Here is a 21668-nt window from a genome sequence, read left to right on the forward strand (position 1 = left end):
ACAGGTATGAAGTTTTGCAGTTCTGCTGGCTATCTTCAGAAAAGAGACCAACAGCAGAGGAAGTGCACAGACTTCTAACCTATCTCCGCATGCAAAGCCAAAGGGACTCTGAGATTGATTTTGAACAGCAGTGGAATGCTCTTAAGCCAAACACTCTCAACAGAGAATCAACCAATTCTGCATTTCCAATCCTAGATCACTTCACAGGAGACAGACTTGGCCATGAAATGGAAGAAGTCCTGACTGTAACTGAAACAAGTCGGGGGCTCAGCTTTGAATATGTTTGGGAGGCAGCCAAGCACGATCATTTTGAATGTAATCAGGTGAATCCTGATGAAGCAATGACATATACAAGTATTTTCTTCCCAGTTGAGGTTTTTGAGAGATCTCTCTCAGAGCAAGGGTCTGGAGCACAGGATGAAAGTGGTCAGGAGGCATCACTTACTGTGCCTGGGGTGCTTCCTGTTTTTGATGCCCACAAACTTTCTGTTGGAAGTGATTATTATATTCAGTTGGAAGAGAAAGGGGGTGGCAGTAGCATGAACTTTGATAATCAGTCAGCTGTACTAACCACAGAAGTTGATCATCAAGAAGTTTTACTGGACAAAAATTCTCACTTTATGATTCTCAGGGATCTTGATGCTGAAGAATCTAGCACTGATGGGGACTTTTTCCACTATAACACAGATCCTAAAGATGAGATTTTGCATGCTACTAGCAGTTCTGAAAGCCCTGTCCAGAATATATTTAACGATATTGACAGAGCAGAGGAATTGGCAAATAGGAGGACATTTTTTGACTTGCCTGAAACAAATGATGACTGCATGGAATTTAAACCAGCTGCTTTAAGTTCTAGTTTAGAAGTATTGAAAGGAATCTGTCAACCTGAGAGAGAGTGCTCTAGTAATTTTTCTGAAAATGAAGCTGTTCTACATGAAGATATTACAAAGCAGTGTGACAGCCTCCTTACTTTAGAAGACTTGTCAGATAACTTTCTGTTTCTTCAAGAGAAGAACTTATTAAAGGGGTTATTGACTAACAAAGATAACAGTGAAGATTTGGGGTCAAAATCAGTAACAGGTATAAAAAATATATTAGAAACTCCAAATAGAAATACTCTGGACATTGAATTTAAATTGGCTGAAAATACACCAACCTTTTCAGAGCTTTTAGATTATCAGGTAATAAAGAAAGATGAACATTTAATCCACATACCAACAGGTAAGGAGTTGAGCATTTTGTCTCAGTCTCTCATAGAAATGCAGGTGCCTTTTAGTTCACCTGGCACAGATGAGAAATTGCATGATAACCATCAGAACCTCACCCCACTGAAAGGTGACACTATCTTTTCAAGGATAGCGGTTGATAAAAAACCATCTTGCAGTATTAATGATGGTCTCTGTCCAGAAACATCTCAAAGGGGTGAAACTGCATCTTCTGAAAAGTTACCCATTAATGCCAAAAACATTAGTACTGGAAACAGTTTAAGTCAAGAAGTTGCACTTGAAACTGGAGAGTTTGAGGGACAAATAAAAGACAGAATACCTGTTGATTCTGAAGACATAACTTTGGGTAGTGGCCTTGGTAGACAGAAATGTGATATTAGTCAGGAGGGTAGGAATAATGATTTGCAGAATAAGCCTTCTCTATTAGAAAAGGATAATGCAGGGTCGTTGGAGAGAAAAAAGGAAAATCTAGATTATTTTCAAAAATATAATAAAGATGTTTCTAAAGAAGTTACTTTAATATCTGTTACTACGCCATGTGAAAGTCAGGATAGTCTGTTGGGAGAGAGCTCATCTCCTGTGCAAACTGTAGAACAGTTCTTAGAAACTCCAGATTCTTTGGATTTGTTAGATGTAAATGAAGTTTTAGAGTGTTTAAGGGCCCAGAGTCCCCAGAAGCTTTTACCTCCTGATAAACCTGGTGACAGTGGCTATGAAACTGAGAATCTGGAATCTCCAGAATGGACTTCACATCTTACTGCTGATGATACTTCTAATACAGACACTGTACCATGTGTTGCTGGTGACAGCAGTGTTTTACCAGCCAATCCAGTAATCGTCGTTTCAGCAGAAACAGCTTGCTCAGATGCAGTAAATGACAACAGTGACTTTGAAATTACGACAAAGACTTCTGCAGTTGGAAATCAGAACTCATACAGAGACTCTGCCTATTTTTCTGATAATGATTCTGAGCCAGATAAAAGAACAGAAGATGTAAATATGTCAATACTAACAAGAGATAACATTTTCAGTAATAACTCTCATAACATTGAAAAGAATAGTACTGAAGAAGATTGTTTAAAAAATAAACAGCCAAAGCACAATCAAGTAATAGATTGCCAGGAAACCAATAATTTAGCCTCAAAACTAGAAATAAATGACAAGCTGGAGAGACGGCAGATAGATGTAACAATGCAGATGTGTCCTGAAAAATGGCTAAAAGAAACCCCGTTGATACTTGCAGTGAATTCAGAAGGTAATCACAGAGATGAAATTAAATTATCCAAGGATTCTCTCAGAAATGTCTCTTGTGTTGGCACTAATACTTCAGAATTTCTTCTACACAGAGACTTACCATCCATTCATAACATACGTCCTTCAGATACTGTTGTTAGTGAAAATTCCTTGTGCCACATAGAAGGACCTAAGCTGAAAGAGCCAGATATTGAAGGAAAATACCTTGGTAAACTTGATGTTTCTGGAATGCTTGATTTATTGGAGGATGGAGATGATGCAGATGAAGAAGATGAAAATAGCGACTCTGAGGACGATATGAGAACTTTCCATATGCATAGTCTTAGTTCAGACAGTGAAGATGAAACTGTGCATCAAGTTCCTGAGATATTTTCTGATAACAATGATGGGAAACATCTAAGAAGCTTGCTGAAACTTCCAAAGTCTCTTAAGTGTGACGGGCCATCTGAGTATTGGAAAAGTGAGAAGAAGGCTGTAACATTCTTTGATGATGTAACCGTCTATCTGTTTGATCAGGTATCTTCTGAGCTCTTATTTACTAAGCTTTTGATCTTAAACTTTAGATTTTTTGAAAATTAAAGAATGTAATCAGACATTCAAAGACCAGGTTCAATGCAATGTACCTGCACAATGATTTGATGAAAGAGTAGGTATTTTCTTCAGCCTTTACAAATTTATTTGCTTAACTAATTGAAAAAAGACGAGTAAGACTTTCTGCATGTTAGAAGTAATTCTCATCCAGGATGCCTTGGCACCCTGGGGTGCTGCCAGATCCTTTGAATGGTACCAAGAGGTGTGAGTAGATAGCAGATAAATGTAGGCTCAGACTTGTACCTGCCTGACCAGTCCCCCACCCCCACTGCCAGCCTCTCTGCATGGAGGTAAGTACTGTAATGTATAAATTAGTTTTTGAAATTTGGGGCCACTCAATTCACATAAGTTATGGAAGCGTGCTTCAAGTCCAGTGAGGGGGTGCTTTGAGTCCAAAAACACTGAAAGCCACTGAGTTAGACCTTTTGAAATGTGTTTTCAAGGTTGGATGCAGTGGTATATTGTTGGACGATGGCAGCATATTTAGAAAGTGGAATATAGTTTTGCTTTAAAGAGAATTAGGACGCTTGAATGAACATTACTTGTGCTGAGTGGAAGCTAGGATCTTAAATTTATGATTTTGACATTTTTCACAAGCATTCCTACACTTCTTACGATGTCTAGTGAAATATCTTTACACATAAGAACTGTTTTCAACTAATGGTATTTCATATTTAGTTGAGTTTAAAGATTTGAATTCTACTAATTTCCAATTAGTGTCCTCATTAAGAGCATGTCTGATGCATTGCCTGCATGCTATTTCTGGAACCACTTCTGAAAATCATGTCCTGCTTCCTTGTTTCTGCTTAGCAAGCATTAAATCCCAGAAATGGGGCCGATACCTTAAACAAGACTGAACGTGAGCTAAGAAGCATATGTGTGAGTGGTACTGGAATCATGCTCAGGGCAACTCTGAGCTTGGTCTGCTACCTCATTTGGGGCTTTGGCATGCACTGGGTTGAGGTATGCTTCTAATGATATTCCCAGGTGTCCTGTGTACCAAGTGACAATCCTTAAAGTACCTTTCTCTGTGTGTCCTGCATTGCATTCTGTAGTGCATTGCATGCACCAAAGGAAACTAAACTAAATGACTGTATTTACCTGAATCCAAGACAACCCTGAATTTAAGATGACCTTCCAGTAAATAGACTCTATATATGGAAAGTGTATTTAATTAGTTACAATTTTCCATGTGTAGAAAGACTCTACTTTTTGGAGGGTTGTCTTTAATTCACACTTCCTCCCTTCCCCACTGCTGCAGGGGGGCAGGCAGGGGTAGGTGGGGTGAGGAGGCTAAGCAGCTTTGTCCTCTCCTTGTGCTTGCCCTGTGGTTGCAGCCTTGCCACCTACCCCTCCCCCCCAGCCTCTGCTCCATACTTCCCCTTTTCCTACCCCTGACTTACCCTTGTTCTGCACTAGCAGGCTCCATCCCTGTTGTAGTCTGAGGCACAGAACATAGCTCTACCCTAGCTCCCATAGCTGTTCCCTCATACTCAGTTCCAAGATGAGGGGCTTTTCACCCCCCTGCCCCCCAATGTTAAATGTGGAAAAAAACCTTGTCTTGGAATTCAGTAAGTGGGTATTATGTAGTCAGAGTAACTTATACTTAAAATTTAATGTTATTACTTTTCCTTACTCTCGTGCATGTGATTCTTCAAGTTAGTCCGATTTTATAAATGGTTGACTTGCTTAGTAAAATTAAAGATTACAGTTCTGTTTCCTTATTTGCTTTATCAATTTTGAACATCTGTAACTTGATACTTTAACAGAAGGTGTCTTTTTAAACCATTATGGCCATGCAGACTAGCACAGTGAGTTTAGAAGTATAAAGACCTATTGTTAATTTTTGGAAATGTTACCTGGGATGACGTGTCTTTAAAAAACCCCCCAAGAACATAAAAGGATTACTGTATGTTGAACTAGAAAATGGAGGTGACACATACGTTTTTGGTTCTCCATTGGAGAAATAATCATGTTGTCACAGGAAAAAGCTACTACTTTAAAACTTGATTCTTAATCACATTTTGGCTGTTTTCTCAGTTGGTCTAACTGTTTTAAATGTTAGCTTCCTCATGTACCAGCCTACTGAACTTTCATTGTCTGGAAGCATGATTTAAGGGCAAAACTGAAATGGGAGAGGGGGTGGAAGTAAAAGATAAATTAGTTGAATAAATTCAAGTAGAGCCCCTTTCAAGCCCTTTTCACTTCTTACTATATGCTTTACCTTTTTAATAAGAAACTATTTAGAGGGTGGCGGATGGGCAGTGGGGGAGGGGGAGGGAGGAGCCCCACTTTCTGCATGCTGTATGCCCTTTTAATAAACAACTACTGTGTAGTGATTCAATATTTCAGTGAACAGACTTTATAAAAACATGCAGCTATATGTTTTCCTAAATTAAAGAATACGGTTAAAAGGCTGTGCAGTCCCTAAGTGGGTCTGATGGGAAATAATTGCATGCTTTTCGAATTTTAACATTCCAACAGTAGAATTAACTATGTTCTTTTGAACATCTTAGGAAACACCAACCAAAGAACTGGGAAATCGTGCAGCGGATTCGAAACACAAGGGCCCTGATGTCGCTTCTGTCCCTTCTTCGGGTCTTAGTTACTTGAACAGATTTACAAATTCAGAAAGCTCTACTGATGAAGAAGGTACATATTCTTAACAAAAGTGTATTTAAACAAAACCTAATTCTGGGTTTTTCTGGTTATAATTTAAATTGTGTTTTAGTGAATATCCCTATTCAGTTATAATCAAATATGTAATGCTGTTTCAAAAGTATACAAAGCCTTTGACTTTGCTTTTTATTAGTAGTTATTCTTTGACCAGGTGCTGTTCCTAGTAGGCAATGACAGCTCATACCTCTTTGAGTTTTAGTCTATAGGCATACTTGTAGATGTGCTGGAAGGCTGTTCCGACATCAGCACGTCAGAGCAGACTCGATTGAGTCTGCTGGAGTGTAGTAATTGCTGCACTCCAGCAGTCTCCTGTTTCACGTATTAGTATCCCCGAGCTTCAAAATGACAGTGGGGGCGCTTGAACTAATGCTTGTCAAACCAGATTTAGTTCAAACACCACTGCTGCCATTCTGAAGCGTTCTCAGAGCTGCTCTGATTAAAGTGTCATGCTCCCCTACCCCAGAGCATGTGTAAAATTGTCCTAAGGTGCTGTCCACCCTGCCTTCTGCCTAACTTCAGCCAAATGGAGCTGAGTACTGTCAGCTAATGGCTGAAATGCTATTTAGATAGCATGATGGGGTCTGGAAAACTATAACTGGTCCTGCAGTGAATTTTTTTACTACTTGTCCTCATCCAGGTATTTAAATGTGTCTTCCAATTTCTTAAAATATTTCCCAACTTTCTTTCCTTACTATTTTGCAAAATGTCCCTTCTAATGAGGCTGTTGAATACTTCATTTCTGTTCCCATACCAGAGGAGCCACTATGGCAAGAAGAGGAGCTAGTATTTTTTTTTTTTTTTCAGTAGTGATATTCTCTTTACTTAACTTTCAGTACATCATTTTATCCCCCTATACTTTAAAAGCAAACATCCTTATGATGCTCCTATGGGAGTTTGGAGCCTCAAATTACAATAGGAGAAAGGGAACAATGGTACAAACATCAAAAAACCCTTCCGTTTTGGTAAAATAATAGTTTCAAAAGATTTTACTTGGGAAATGCAACATGTAAACATGTTTAATAAACCCAATGGTGTGTTAAAAGTAAGAATTCTTATTTTGCATTCCCTTTCTGCTAATTTCCATAAAGTTGGCTTATCTTAAAATCACTGAGCATGTCTACATGAGACATTTACTGTGCAGTTGACTAAGTAACTATGCATTAAATGCCTCAGCATCTACATGTTATTTGGCCCGCATTGCTGCCTGTGAGTCCTGAAGCTGATCTAGGCTAGTCCTGTGCCCTTCATACAGCTCATGAGACCTGATGAGTTTGACACCCCTGCTGTGTAGCATTTAAGCTGGAGATCCAGCAGTTTTCTGACAGAAAGCAATAATTTCTAACTTTATCAGTTCAGTAACAGCCACCACAATCAGATTTTTCTTCCTACCCTACTGAGGTGGTAATAAGGATTATTGGGGTTTTATGGCCCCTGATATTGTGAACTGTCCAGTCTAATACCAGAAATGTAGTGATTTAGCGGAGTGGTTTCTTTCCATATTCATTTGTAGAACCAGTGGCTCTCTTAAAATATGAAACATTTTTGGTGACATTCCTATTTGTGATCAGCAGTTATTGTTGGTGTCCAAGTTCTACGCTGAATAAATGAAATCTTCCACTACTTATGGTTAATCTGATTTTAGCACTACTTTGAGTTGTACATCTTGGTTGATTATATAGTTGCTTGTTTGTTTTAGGTGGAGGTTTTGAATGGGATGATGATTTCTCTTCCCCGGAGCCTTCTTTTATATCTAAGGCAGCAAATAACCTCATTAGTTCGAAGCCGTCTCTTCCAACATCAAAGTACTTTTCCCCACCCCCACCTTCTCGGTGTCCTGAACAAAACTGGTCGCATTCATCACCTTATTCAAGGTTCTCTATTTCTCCTGCAAACCTAGCAAGTCTTTCTCTCACACATCTTACAGATTCAGATATTGAGCAAGGAGGTAAGTGATTTCATTTCCTTTCAAGTCGGCAATCTATAATCACTAGTACTTTTGTTTTGTTTCGTTAAGTTCTTCAAACTTGCTAACCTGATCTTGCATTGAAATCTTACGTAGTGACACAAATGCCATCAGTGCTATTGGGGAACATATTTAAGTGTTTACCTTTTTATAAATCAAGAAAAAACAGCTTTTTAATGTTAAGATCTTAACTGGTTCTTCTATTTAACTGTCACATCTCTTATGTTAAGTTGAGAATATTTGGATGCAAATTGCATTTAATTCTTGTGATACACTTTTTTTTCTGAAGAACAGTTAATAATGTTTCCAATTTTGGTTTTAGTTTATTCCCAAAGTGTAGCTAGAAAAATCTGTGAGGTTTCTTCATTAGCTGCTGCTCTGTGGAGTTGTGGAAAGAAACAAACTTCTGCAGCACTTGAAAGCCTTTCTTTCATTGCCCAGTCACAGATCATACTTGATTTATTTTTATTTTGCATGGTAAGGGCACTAAGTGGAGGAATAGATCATTGTATTGGGCTAAATTTATTTGTTTTATACTTGAGGTGTTTTTTAAGGAAAAGCTTTCCAGAGAATCACCTTGGAGTTTCAGGGGAGGAGGGTTATAACTTAAATTGGTATGGGTTGGTGGAAAGGATTCCTTTGCTTTAAGAAGAACACTGCAATCAACCTGTGGATAGTAATGTTAAATATTATAAATATTTCTTTATTGAACAGTCTCCTATATATCTTTACATCTACCAAAATGTTCTCTTTTGCCTTTTAGTACCAAAAATCTTAAGTAGTAGTAGAATACGAATAGGAACTGATTTGAAAATCAATCCAGAACGTAATTTTAACAGGAGAGTAAAAATAAATATTACTGACTGCCGAAGTTCCCTGGTGCTCAAAGTTTATTAACTGATTAAATCAGTACTACAGAGCGTTATTTGCACTTGGCATTATGCTTACTGATTTAGATATTTGTTGCTTAGTAACTTCTTGATAAGAGATGTTATTTTGGAGATCATACATTACTTTCTTTTGTGCTAAGCATTGACATTGACCCCACTAAGTTGTGGGGGGATGTGGGTGCACTAGAAGGGTGCAATAGGCTACAAGCTGACCTTGACAGGTTGCAACGGTGGGCGGATGAGAATAGGATGGGGTTTAACACTGATAAGTGCAAGGTGTTGCACATGGGGAGGAAGAACCGGCACCACACTTACAGGTTGGGGAACTCCCCTCTTGCCAGCACGGAGACGGAAAAGGATCTTGGAGTCGTCATTGACTCCACGATGAACATGGGCCGGCAGTGTGGGGAGGCAGTCAAGAAGGCCAGCCGTACCCTGTCATGCATCCACAGATGCATCTCGAGCAGGTCCAGGGAGGTGATCCTCCCCCTCTATGCGGCACTGGTCAGGCCGCAGCTGGAGTACTGCGTCCAGTTCTGGGCGCCACACTTCAAGAGGGACGTGGACGATATGGAAAGAGTTCAGAGGAGGGCCACTCGTATGATCAGGGGTCAGCAGGGCAGGCCTTATGAGGAGAGGCTACGGGACCTGAACCTGTTTAGCCTCCACAAGAGAAGGTTAAGGGGGGACCTTGTGGCCTGCTACAAACTGGTCAGGGGGGATCAGCAGGTATTGGGGGAGTCCCTGTTCCCCCGTGCGCTGCCAGGAGTGACCAGGAATAACGGTCACAAGCTGGCGGAGGGTAAGTTTAGATTAGATATTAGGAGGCGCTACTTCACAGTCAGGGTGGCTAGGGCCTGGAACCAGCTTCCAGGGGAAGTGGTGCAGGCTCCTAGCCTGGGGATTTTTAAAAGGAAGTTAGATGAGCACCTTGCCGGGGTCATCTGACCCCAGTGCTCTTTCCTGCCAAGGCAGGGGGTCGGACTAGATGATCTACCTAGGTCCCTTCCGACTCTAGCTACTATGAAACTATGAAACATTGAACTGTGAGATTTAAGCAGATGTGCCTGTGTATGAATGTGCGCCAGGTGTTTAACTTTGGAGGAGCTGAAAGTTAAAGGAGGGAAATATTAACCATGACTTCACCCAGACAAGTGTTACCCACAGTGTCAGGTTCTAAGAAAAGTCTTGCAGAGAAACGAGGAAAAACTTGTACAGAATTTGTTTTTATTATTATTAACAATAAAATTTGAATACCTATATCTTATGACTTTCCCTCTCCTTACAGGAAGTAGTGAAGATGGAGAAAAAGATTAGGCAGGTTCCCTGGAACTATGCTTGAGACGCATTCTGGACTAATATCAGATAAACTTGTGTGTCTGAATTGATATGGGTCGGCGGATGTAAAATACAGATAACTGAGAAACACGAAGAAATGAAAGTAAACACTGAAAGCAATGTTCAATCAGGACATTCATTTGAATGTGTATTTAACTTTGTAACATATTTTTAAATCAGTGCAATTTGCTTTTCATTATAAGATGATTCTGCCGCTGTTTTCAAGTACTTGAAGTATTTTTCAGACAATTGTAACAAACACTTAAAGCTATTACACTACATTATGATTTTATGTATGGGATTGTATAATCTATTTATATTTTTCCATGTAGTTCATTATCTATTTGAACAAACATCTGTTGTAGAATTCTGTATAATTGTCCTGTGCGACAGGAGTCTATATTGCTGAAACTGTATGAATGATAGTTGGTAAGTAGTGAGCCATATTTATTCTAAAAGATATCACTACATGTTGTTTTGCTTACTGCGATTGCACTATGGATTATTCTTCCCATATTCCCCAATATTATACAGAATCAAAATATTAAATTTTCCAAGAAAAATAAGACAAATTGAATTGGCCCAGTTAACCAGTTTGATTTGTCCTGTTTTGAATGTTTTGCTGTGCACGGTACTTGTAAAACATACCTAATTTCTGAGTGGTATCTTAGAATTGCTGGAATCTTATATGCTGTACCATTTCTAAGTGATAGCTGATCACAGATTGTTAATCTCCATATTTTATAGGAAGTTGGAGGAGAGAATGTTTGAGATTCTGGAATCTATTTCAGATTACAAAATACCTTTTTATTTTCACTCCTGAAAGTGAATACGCTAACTAGTTAGTTACAGTAGCACCTGCCTATATCATATTTAAGAACCTTCTGACATTTCCATTACATTATCTGCTTTGGAGAGAGGTAGGATATTTTGGCCCTACAAAATGGCTTTGAGACCAGGTGTGTTATTAAAAAAAAAACAAAAAAAAACCCAACCTAATTTCAGTTAAAAATAAATAAATAAATAAAAATTAGGTACTTTTGACTCCTCACTTTTTTTAACATCCTGTGAATTCTGAAGACCAGTTTGTTGTCTTATTTCTGTTGACTGTAGATCTGGTCTTCCATGCCTCCTCTCTCCCTCAATTACTGTAAAAACAGTTGAGTATTAGGGATTAATGGTTGGGAACTTTAGCATGCTAATAGAAACCTTGCTTTAAAGCAGAGTAGTTAGTTAATTGGCATTCAGGCTTTGTCACCTAGGGGAGTCCAGGCCTGCATGAAGACGTCTTCAGGACCCATGGGACTGCTTGAAACATGCACTGACGCAAAGTTGTAAAATAGTAGAGCTTGCCATGAAGATGTCCAAATGAAGTGAATATGGTCTTCCCTCCTGTCCAGCAGTAGCTAGCTTAATCCTTAAGTATGTTGTGTAGCAAGTTCCCTTCCTGTCTCACTCCAAAGTAAGTACTGTTGGGCAATAATCCCCTAGCCTCTTGAATGTGTTATGAAGTCACTAACTTGTGGGTAGGTTGAAAAAAAAATGAAATGAAAACTAAGCTTTGTAATCAACCAGTCTGTCTGGCTGCACAGCATACTGCAGCTTAGTGTCATAAACTTTTTACAGGGCTTTAACATAAGGCTAGTTTTTCTGTTGAGTGGGTCTGAGCACAACACAGCTAAGAATAGTGATCATCTCCCACAGCATGAAAAAACTTACTTTTTCAGCTGTGGGTAAGCTTTTATATTATATTTTTATACACAGTTTGGTTTAAAGCAGGGTATCTGTTTTAACTGACAGGAATATAAAAATAGTGCTTCTCAAGCATTGTTTTGCCCTGAGAAGCAGAATGGCTTCCATGCCCATCAAAAGATAGAGTAGTTACAGATGCTTTAAAGTTGCCAATGTATTGCTGACATGCTGAGTGTCTTACTGAGGAGCTTGGGTTCAGAGGAAGTCTGTGAACTGGTTGTACGTTAGTGTGAAATGAATAATATAGCATCAACTCTTTGTAGACCTTTCCAATGCATTTAATAAGTGAAGCCTTTTGTCATTATGTCCTTAAACTACATATTCTAAGAGGTTTAAAGGAGCCATTAGGTTGTGTACTCTTACTATCTGTTAAAATTTAAACGGTAGGCTTTTTGCAACAAGCATTGTGGCCTGTTCTATAATACTGATTTTTAAAAGTCCTTAAATTCACACACACCAGATATAGATATTTTATATCACTCTAGTACTTTTCTCCAACTCTTATTTCCGTACAGAAGTTGGGATATTCAAAATTAAGAACAAAACTCCATTTGTTGGGCTTCCAAAGAAAGCGTCAACGTGTAAATTGAAAAATCCCCATTGTTGGACAAGTTGTTCATCCTTAATTATGAATTTCTTGACTTTAAACATCGTTTCTGAGGTGCTCAAGTTGTTCGAAAGGGATGTAGAGACTCGGTGTCACTTTTGTTCCTGCTCGAATTTTAGAAATTCAGATTACTAAATTGTGTAGGCAAATGAATAGCCTTTTACACAAAACACTTCAGGTTTTTCCTCGGCTACACGGGATTTTAGCTGTAGCGTGTTAAATCTTGCATAATAAAAGTTTACTCCTGTGTCCAAATGAACTGTTTGCAAATGAACTGCCAAATGGGCATTTGTGTTCAAAGGGGGATTGTGAGGATATTACACACAGTAATATGCTTTTTTAGCTACATAAAAAATATTTAGTTAACCCTGTGAATAGCTACATTTCCTTAGTCCCAGTGGATTTTAATTTCAGTATAGTTCACTGGGTTAGAACTGTTATCTACAATTTTTTTTGGAAGTATATGTAGTTAATGTTGACCAACTATTAGCAATGTTTCGGGGGGTAAACCTGTATTCAAAGAATCAGTAGCACAATGAAGGCGAATTAAGTGGAATAATTCAAAGGTAACGCATTGGAATAATTGGGTTAAGGGGGTTCTATCACATGGGCCATACACTTAGTTCTGTAACTTCTTGCACTGGTTACTCAGTTGGTGATAGCAGTTTTAGAATTATTTGTATCTATCTATTTTCAGTAGTTTGTGAGGACAGGCTCCATTTTAATTTCTTCTGTAGTAGGAAGTCTTGATTATTAAATAGTAATGATATTGTCTTGATTTGGCTATTTAAATATTTAATAACAAAGAGGCTATTAGCAACTTAAGATGAAAGTTGATTAAAATTATTTGGCGCAGAAAGTCTTGTTTAGAAACTTGTAGAGAGAGGTCAACAAAGTAAGGATGTCCGCTTGTAAATTTTGAAACACCTGTACCATCCCAGATACCTTGCCATCAGCTGTATGTTGTGTGTGTATACTGCCATGTCCATGGAAAGTGGCTAATTAACTACTTTGTTCATATCCTTGGTGATGCACTAATGAAAGCCATTCAAGCCTCTTTCTTTTATCAGTATTTTAACTAGTAGATTTGTATGTAGTAGTGAGTCTTTCTTCCCCCCCCCTTGCTTCCCCCCAGGGGCTGGTTAGTAGGAGTTGTGTGGTTTTTAAACAGTTAAGCACTATGTTAAAATATCAGTGGTAAGTCTGGTGTTAGTGATATGGCTATTTATGTTGGATTCAGAGAGAGGTGGAATTGAAGTATATTAGCCTTATAAGAAATAGCCTTAAAATAAGAATGGAGTATACAAAATTAATTCAGCTTTAAGTCATACAAAAAACATCCTTAAATATTAGTGGGTTTTGGTTCAAGACTTTGATATGAAAACTCTGGAGGGAGAGTAAAAGATCATATAAATGTACTGAAAATAAGTATTTGTAATACCAGCAGCCTGTTTTTCAGATAAACTTGAATATGACTTACAATTATTAGTTTTCTTAAATTGTTTGAACTTGCACAGTTGTAGGTGTAACTTAATGATAAATGGTACTCGTGTGTATATATAATGTTTAATTCTATTTGTAAATGAGGAACTGTGTAACGAAATCATAGGTATGAGGTTTTCCTATTGTAATTTAATACAGGTATGAGGTTTATGGCAATATATCATAGTTAATAAAATTTCAGGTCAAATTGTCTTTAAAATGTGTACATTTTTAAATTGTAATTTCTACTGTATATTGATTATCATGCATAGTGTGATTCAATAAATTGCCTGTAATTTAAAAACACTATTTAATATTAAAAAAATAAAATACAGTTATATATTTATAACTCCTGTGTCTGTTTGTTCATCCTTAACAAACTTGTTCAACTCCTGATTTACAGTGAATGAAATTATTGCAGTTCCCAAAAGCAAAATTTAAGCATGTTCTTTAGTATGTGATGCATAGTCCCGTATCAGCCTACACACAACCATCTGTATTAGAGATTTATATTTTGATACCTGACTCTTTCCGTTTATCTCGCCTCATTTTTAACTTTGACATGCATGGACAGCCAATAGGGAAGCTGTATTCAAAGTACAAACAGAGTAGAAATTAAGTTTAAATCCCTGAGACTTCTGGGGTATGAGCACTTCATAACCCTGCAACCCCCTGGCAGGTAGAGAAATGAGGTGTAGTGCCTAAGGTTGTGGTTGGAGAGGGAGTTTCTCTGAAATTACTGGTAAATCCTGTAATCACTGGGCCATCTTCCTTACTAATGGCAACTTGTCAGAATTCATGATTTCTGCTGCTTTGATTTCTCCACAGTGCTCAGCTGTTGCCATGTTGGATCATTATTTTGGTACTGACACTGAGGGAAAGAGTTCTGCCTCTTGAATCACAATGTCACTTATTGCAGTAGCTTGGTACTCACCTGGAAGTCTGCTCTTTTATCTGAAATCTTTTCAGCCTGTGAGGTCAGATGGCATTGCAGCACCACAGGCTTGTGCGCTTGTTCCTCATAAGTCTGGATTTTTTGAGTTGAAGGCTACATCAGTTGAAATACAGTGAAAGTACGGATGAACGGTTCTTGAATTGTTTAGAGTTACTATTACATGTATTAGATACACAAAGAAAGCTGAATAGTTCATTTGTGTAAGTTCTCTGGTGGCAACTCCTTAACCAGATAGTTACTCGGGGGAGGGGGGGAACTTGCATGCTACTCAGGCTACAATTACTACTTATTTTTTGTAAATATGCTATCTGCCTAAAGGGCAGAACCTAAATCCTGGATTCTTACTCCTTCGAATGTGTACTGAAAATCAGATATCGGGTCTCAATATTGCAGTTGGGCATACTTTTTCCTTGTTACAAAAAGGACTGCGGGGAATCCTTAGCGCTTGTACCACTGATTTAGTTTGTGGATCTCATGACGCACTGTAAAAGGACTGATTCTGTTTGTAAGGACTCCCCCGCAGTGATGGAAGTGCACTTACTGACAACAGCCCTACAGTGGTGCTTTGCAATTTTCTGCCATTTTTATCATTTTGAGAATGTATCAGTTGCAACCAGGTCTTGCTCCTCCCCGTGGTTTGCATGTTGAAAGTCTCAACAAATCTCTTCAGGGAGAGGTAAGGCTTAGACAACATCCCCTTCACTGCATGGTGAGGAGCCGTGGACACAATCTCATTGTCTTCTCCAGTTCACTGCCCCTTCTGCTGCCTGTGGCACAGTCCTCATCATCTTGTGCCCTGTTGGGGATGCTGGATGACTGGTATTTAGCAGAATTCACAGATTTGTTAAAAGAGGCTGACAGGGCCACGACTGAGCCTAGCAAAGCTGCTGAGCGCAGGTCAAACATGCACCGGGCATGAGCCAGGTAGGACTAGGCTCTGTAAAACCACAGCCAGGCTCCCCACTTCCACATGCTCTGTGTCATCCTTAAGCAGCCATAGCATGAGCTGGAGCCCCCTGAAAAGAGGTGCAACAAGGAAGTGGAGGTTTTTTGCAGTAGCCTGGCCTGCCCCCAGCTCCTGCTTCTCATATTTCATAGACGTTTGGGCTGGAAGGGACTTCGAAGATCATCGAGTCCAGCCCCCCGGCCCGGGTGCAGGATGTCAGCTGGGGTCAAAGGATCCCAGCAAGATAAGCATCCAAACGTTTCTTTAATGAGTCCCGAGTAGATGCCTGCACCACTGCTGGAGGGAGTCTATTCCAGGTCCTGGGGGCTCGGACAAGAAAATTTTTCTTTACTATGTCCAGCCTGAAACAGTCTTGGAGGAGTTTATGAACATGGGTTCCAGTTTTACCTTGGGGCACTCTGGTGAACAGGCATTTCCCCCAGATCCTGATGTGTGCCCCTGATGTACTTACAGGCAGCCACCAGGCCCCCTCAGCCTGTGCTTTTCCAGGGTGAAGAGTCCCACGGCTCTCAGCCTCTCATCGTGAGGCCTGTTTTCTTGCCCTCTGATCATGCGCGGGGCTCTCCTCTAGACACTCAAGCTTTTCTCCGCATCCTTCTTGAATTGTGGTGCCCAGAATTGGACGCAGTACTCCAGCTGCAGCCTCGCCAAGGCCGAGTACAGCGGGAGGACGACATCCTGAGATGTGCTTGAGAAGCAACTACGGATGCAAGTCAGAGTTTGGTTTGCTGTACCGGCTGCGACATCGCATTGACGGCTCGTGTTCTCTCGCGGTCGGCCACAACCCCCGAGTCTCTCTCAGCCGTGGTGCTAGCATCTGACCTCTTATCAGCCCGAGGTCAATCTCTGGAAAAACAAGGCAGTGGCACTTGCCTGGAGAGGCCTCTTTCTTCTCTGCCCCAGCCGCTCTGGTCCCGCTGCTGCGGCTCCAGCCCCGGAGGAGCGGACGGTACGCGGGGAGCGGGCCGGGCCTTTGAGGCCCCGCGCTCGTTGCTGGTGCCGGCGCACGTGCATCCCCGAGGCCCGCGCCGCCCCCCGCCCCGCCTGCGGGCGCGGCCCCGCCTCCGCCTGCACAGCCGTGCCCCGGCCCCGGCCCCAGGTAGGTGCGCGCCGCTGCCGCCCGCGTGTCCCGGAGCTGCCCCTTGGCCCCCGCCCCGCGTGCCGCCCGCGCTGCTCCTCACGGGTCCTCCTGCCCCCAGGTCGCGTCGCCCGCCTCAGGCCCCGGGGCGGCCCAGGCACGGGTGCTGTGCGGGGAGGCGGGCGCGGAGCTGAGGGCGCCTCTCGGGCCGTGGTGCCTAGCCTGGCCCCCGGGCCCGCTCCGTGGGTCGCCCGTGGCACAGCCGGGGAGGTGGCAGTGGGAGAGCGGCCCTGAGGAGCCTCGTGAGCCGGGCCTGGGGCTGCGCCCCCTTCGCGCCATTGTACCAGTTTCTGGCATGTCGGGGTCTCCACTAGTGCTGTGCCGTTTGGGAGCTCTGTTAGTCTAATGCCCTCCGAGATTACAACCATCTCTCCCCTCCCTGTACAACAGCTTGAGATGGCAACAGTATTGTTGGACAACAGCTGAGAAAACTGTCACTGAGGAGCAGCCCGAGCTTTCTACCAGTCGCATACTCTGCTGACGTAGCCTGAACTTCAAAGGTGAGACTAAAAGCAAACAACAAAGCGGGAGGGCACTGGTCTGTGAACGGACTTTTTATGGATGAGAAGTGAATAAATGCTTGAACTTTGGGTAACATTTAGAGAAGGAGGAAAATATTGAGGAGTTTAGCTGGGAGTGAGGGTATCAAGAAAGGAAGGGGTGGAGGCAGAGAAGTGACCTGGGAAGCAAGGGGGGAGAACTCAAAAGGTGTGGAGAGGAGAAATCGGTGGCATTTGGAGTGGCTCCCCTCCTGACTTTTCTTCATAAGTGAATGGGTGATGCTCACTAATCTGGGGCTGCCTCCAAACAGCATAAGACACCTCCTTCATCTGAACATGTTGAAGGGGAAGAGACTAGTTTAATTTTTTAGAGCCAAAGACCAGGGTTCTAGTTTGAAATGCTTCTTTGTATGTGTAGGGCCCTCATGCCACATGGATTTGTTGCACCCTGGGGCAGAAGAATTAGAAGGAAAGGGAAGCAATTGGGAGAAATGTGGAGAGCTAGAAAGGGAGTTTATAACTAAGCTGCTGCCGCCAGTCATGCTTCCCATTATGCAACATGGTTTTTGGTTTGTTCATGCTAAAGATTATATTATTGTTTTTTGAAATCTGTAAACTAGAAAGGCAGTGTCTGAATCCAGCATGTAAATCCACTCTTTTCCCCAAGGGCACTACAACTACTACTGTGCTTTGCACTGGATTTAGATGTTGCTAGAATGCACTGTCACTTCTGTGTACCTACGGACCTGATATAACGACAGGTTCAGTCCAGCTCCACGTCACAAAACTCATTTGGCTTCTGCTTCAGAATTTTTCTTGGCAAAGAGATCTGTGAATGAAGGAGACCATTCTCTTAATCACAGTCTATGAACCATATTTCATGGTGTGCAAGTTGACGTGGCGTATAAATTGACCCCATTTTTCAGATCAAAAAAATTAGGAGTTCTCTGGATCTGGTGTATAACTCAACCTAACTTTTTGGATCAGAAATATGGGGTCAGCTTATACCAGCCCCGCTGCACCCTCCAGTGACAGAATGCTGTCGGTGAGGAAGGTTGAGACAGCGACGGGGGTCAAAAGTACTGATATGGTGTATAAGTCGAGGGACAAATTTAAAGGTAAATATTTTGTCTCCAAACCTCAACTTGTACACCATGAAATATGGTATGTACGTGTAGGGGAAGTCCCTCTAGCTTTGGTGAGACGTACTGGAGGAAGAGCATGGGGAGAATTATGTCTCCCCAAGATGCGATTGCTTCCAATGTCAGACTCCAAGGGTGTTAGCTTGGCAACACTTGCTGAACTTAGTTCTACTCAGTTGACCTTTGTAGCTCTTTGCCTATAATTAGGGACCTACCGAATTCATGATGTCATGATTTTTGCGGAAACTGCAAATTCAGTTGGTCTCCACGAGAAAGCCTGGTACCTGGGAAAAGGTGCAGGGACCATGAAAAGGTGAAAAATCAGCAGAGCAGGGGGAAAAAAAGAGCTGAAAAACCCAGAAAAGGGCAGAACGACCTGGCTTCCTGAAGCATGGAGAGAGGGAGAGCAGGGAGAGATTTTCATGGCATGACGGCCCTCCTCCCTCTGGCTGAGGGGCCCCGGAAGTGCCTCCCCTCCCTGGAGATTGGCAGATGGCTTTAGCAAATGGTCGTCTCTCCATGTCTGGGGAGGGGCAGGACTTCCAAGGCCCCTTGGCTAATCAGAGGCATGGGGGGAGCCCACCATGCTCCTCTGCAAAAATGGTGCCCAGTGCTGCACTTGCAGCACATTGTTGGGGGCAGCTGCCCTGAATTTGGGAGGTCCCTACCTATAATTGAAAGAAGAAGCCACTGTCATTCTCTGCAGAGGGATTCTCCATTGTCTCCATTCAGACAGGGGCTGGCAGCTTTCCAGATGACACTGGATGATTCAGAATGAGCCAACACTACAACTCACCATTTGTTTGGTAGGAAACATAACAGACAGCTAAAGATGTTTGTCATGTTTTTACAGTGCTTTGATGGTTAGCACCAGAAGATTCATTTAATGGGCGATCACATTTCCTCCTCATTTATTGAAACATGAAGACCAAAACCAAAGGAAAGAAGCGTAAGTTTACAGTTGACAAAGAAGCGTCGAGATTGAGTGAAGAGGAACTGGTAAAATGTTTGCGGCAGAAAGAAAAGAGAAGCAGGGGAAGCAGTAAGATTGTAGCAGCAAGGGCGAAGCATTCCTGGAACAGCAAGGACAGAGAGTCAAGAAGACTGGAAAGCAATGAGCGGGAAAGGCAAAGAATGCACAAGCTCAATAATGCGTTCCAGGCCTTGCGGGAGGTCATCCCTCATGTAAGAGCCGAAAATAAACTTTCTAAAATAGAGACTCTCACACTGGCCAAAAATTATATTAAGTCACTGACCTCCACCATACTTAGTATGTCCAATGGACACCTCCCAGATATTGAAGGATCAGGGCCCAGTGGGTCCAAATTGTACCAGCATTACCAACAGCAGCCAAGGGAAGATGAACGTGAAGAACAACTAAAAAAATACTCCACGCAAATACAAAGCTTCAGCGAAGGCAGCTAAAGTTATGTACTGGCTTTGTTTTCTCCTATCCCCTCTTTTTTGTGCATTTCAGCATTTGGAGAGTTAAGGGGTTATTTCCTCCAGTCTTTTCTTGAACAATCAGACAAAATTTAGTGACTGCATCTCATGATACACATTGAAATTATCTGAAATTGTACATGAAGATTTTCAAGGAGTTCAGTAATTTTGTTGGATGTCTCAGTGTTTGGGTCCCCAGAGAGTTGGGTACTTGGGACTTTGTGAAGATTAGGCTTCTTTAAGGTTTTTTGAATTGGCACCCAACTGTAGAAACATCTCAACTCACTAGTCTTTCTGCAGAATCCTGGCTGTAACATTTGTTCCTTCAGATGACACAATTTAGTGGAAAGTCTGGTGGACAAACAATGAAATATTGATACTCCTGTATGGTGCTTTGATAGCAGCCAGACACTTGAAGAAAATACTTAACTGATCTGAGCTGGGATAAAAGGAATAATTTGTTTAATTACAATTACAGGGAACTATACTGAATACTATATTGAATACTTAAATGTCCTGCTACTAAAGAGAAAGAATAAAGTTCACGACAATAGAAGTGTATTTGACCAGCTTGATTACTGCAGTCCAGCAGACAGGTAACTTTCTGTCATGCTAACAAAGTTGTATGGTGCATTTTGGTCCTACTTCAAAACTCACCAAAGCTAGATGTACTACTGTACTTAAATGCACAAGAATCTGAACTTTGCTGCACCATATACATTTGAAAGTTGTTGTTTTAATTTGAATACCAAGATGTCTTAGATTGTGAGCTTTTCAGGGCAAGGATGTTGATTTGGCTGTGTTGGCACAGCACCTAGCCCTGTGAAAACTTAGTCCCCACTGGGCCTTTTGAGTGCAATTGGGGGCAGTTGTAATATAGGCAAATCATTTATGATGTTTGTAAAATTAGGATGACAGAAATGTTTTATTTACAGTGTGTTGTTTGCAAGTTAGATATTGATAATATAATTAAATTGAAGTCTGCTAACAGCCTGCTTTGTGATCGGGTTGAGTTTATACTGGGTTTGTACTAGGTTCCCGTATCATGAAATTTGAATGAGGCAGAATTTCTTAAAACAAGAAGATTGTTTTCTTTTTATTCCTAAAGTTTGTATATGACTAAGAAAGCCTGAAATCCCCTCTGTCTTGCACTTTCCTCATTCCCACAAATAAGCTAAAGTCTCCTTGCTTGGAAATGTGGTGCATGTACAGTTTGTATTGCAGCTCCATCTGCCTGTGGTCACACAGTTCTGATAGTAGCAGGATAATTGCCGGACAGTTGGACTCCATGCAGCCATGAGGTGGAGCATCATGCACACTACCTCTTTCTCTTTGGTGGACGGGGCTGTGCCTGTTTCAAGCTGGGGCGGGAGGGGTGGTGTTGAAGAGACCTTTGTTGATCCTGCACCCTTGGGTCTCCACCTGCAGCTGAGCAGTAGTTCTGTCCTTCTGAATCCTCACTGCTTTAAGGCTTGATTTAATTGAGAGAGGATTTAGCCCTTTTATATGTAGTAACATGTTGTTTATTTAATTCTGGCAGGACTGGTAAAGTGATGTTTTCATTTGGAAGAAAGTTTAAGGTTTCACAGACAGGCCAGTAAAGAATACCAGTTCCTCTCTTCTGCCATAGCTACTTGCAGGTATGATGTAGAATAATGTTACATTTTATGCATTCAGCTAACAGAATTGTGGAGGGAAGGAGGGAATTGTGTTTTGCCTCATCAATTTAAGATTTTCCAAT

At 41.3% G+C, this 21668-nt stretch overlaps 2 protein-coding genes across 3 annotated transcripts in view; both read left to right on the plus strand.

Annotated features, from left to right (window-relative positions):
* LMTK2 (lemur tail kinase 2) overlaps window positions 1-14117 on the plus strand; it is a 68431-nt gene extending 54314 nt beyond the window's left edge. For both annotated transcript variants that reach the window (XM_090024050.1, XM_090024051.1), the window contains 4 exons: window positions 5-2996; window positions 5588-5723; window positions 7447-7695; window positions 9892-14117. In XM_090024050.1, the coding sequence (XP_089880176.1) occupies window positions 5-2996; window positions 5588-5723; window positions 7447-7695; window positions 9892-9920 (3406 nt within the window). In that variant the 3' untranslated portion in view covers window positions 9921-14117. The remainder of the gene's footprint in view (window positions 1-4; window positions 2997-5587; window positions 5724-7446; window positions 7696-9891) is intronic.
* A 98-nt stretch (window positions 14118-14215) lies between these two features.
* BHLHA15 (basic helix-loop-helix family member a15) lies at window positions 14216-21250 on the plus strand. The gene is made up of 3 exons (XM_090024441.1): window positions 14216-16803; window positions 17233-17342; window positions 19338-21250. The coding sequence occupies exon 3, from the start codon at window positions 19406-19408 to the stop codon at window positions 19907-19909; it is 504 nt and encodes a 167-aa protein (XP_089880567.1). The 5' UTR covers window positions 14216-16803; window positions 17233-17342; window positions 19338-19405; the 3' UTR covers window positions 19910-21250.
* Window positions 21251-21668: the final 418 nt, after the last annotated feature.

The sequence above is a fragment of the Crocodylus siamensis genome, chromosome 12, assembly GCF_052110815.1.
Source record: "Crocodylus siamensis isolate JL-2025a chromosome 12, ASM5211081v1, whole genome shotgun sequence".
In the NCBI taxonomy this organism is placed as follows: domain Eukaryota; kingdom Metazoa; phylum Chordata; order Crocodylia; family Crocodylidae; genus Crocodylus; species Crocodylus siamensis.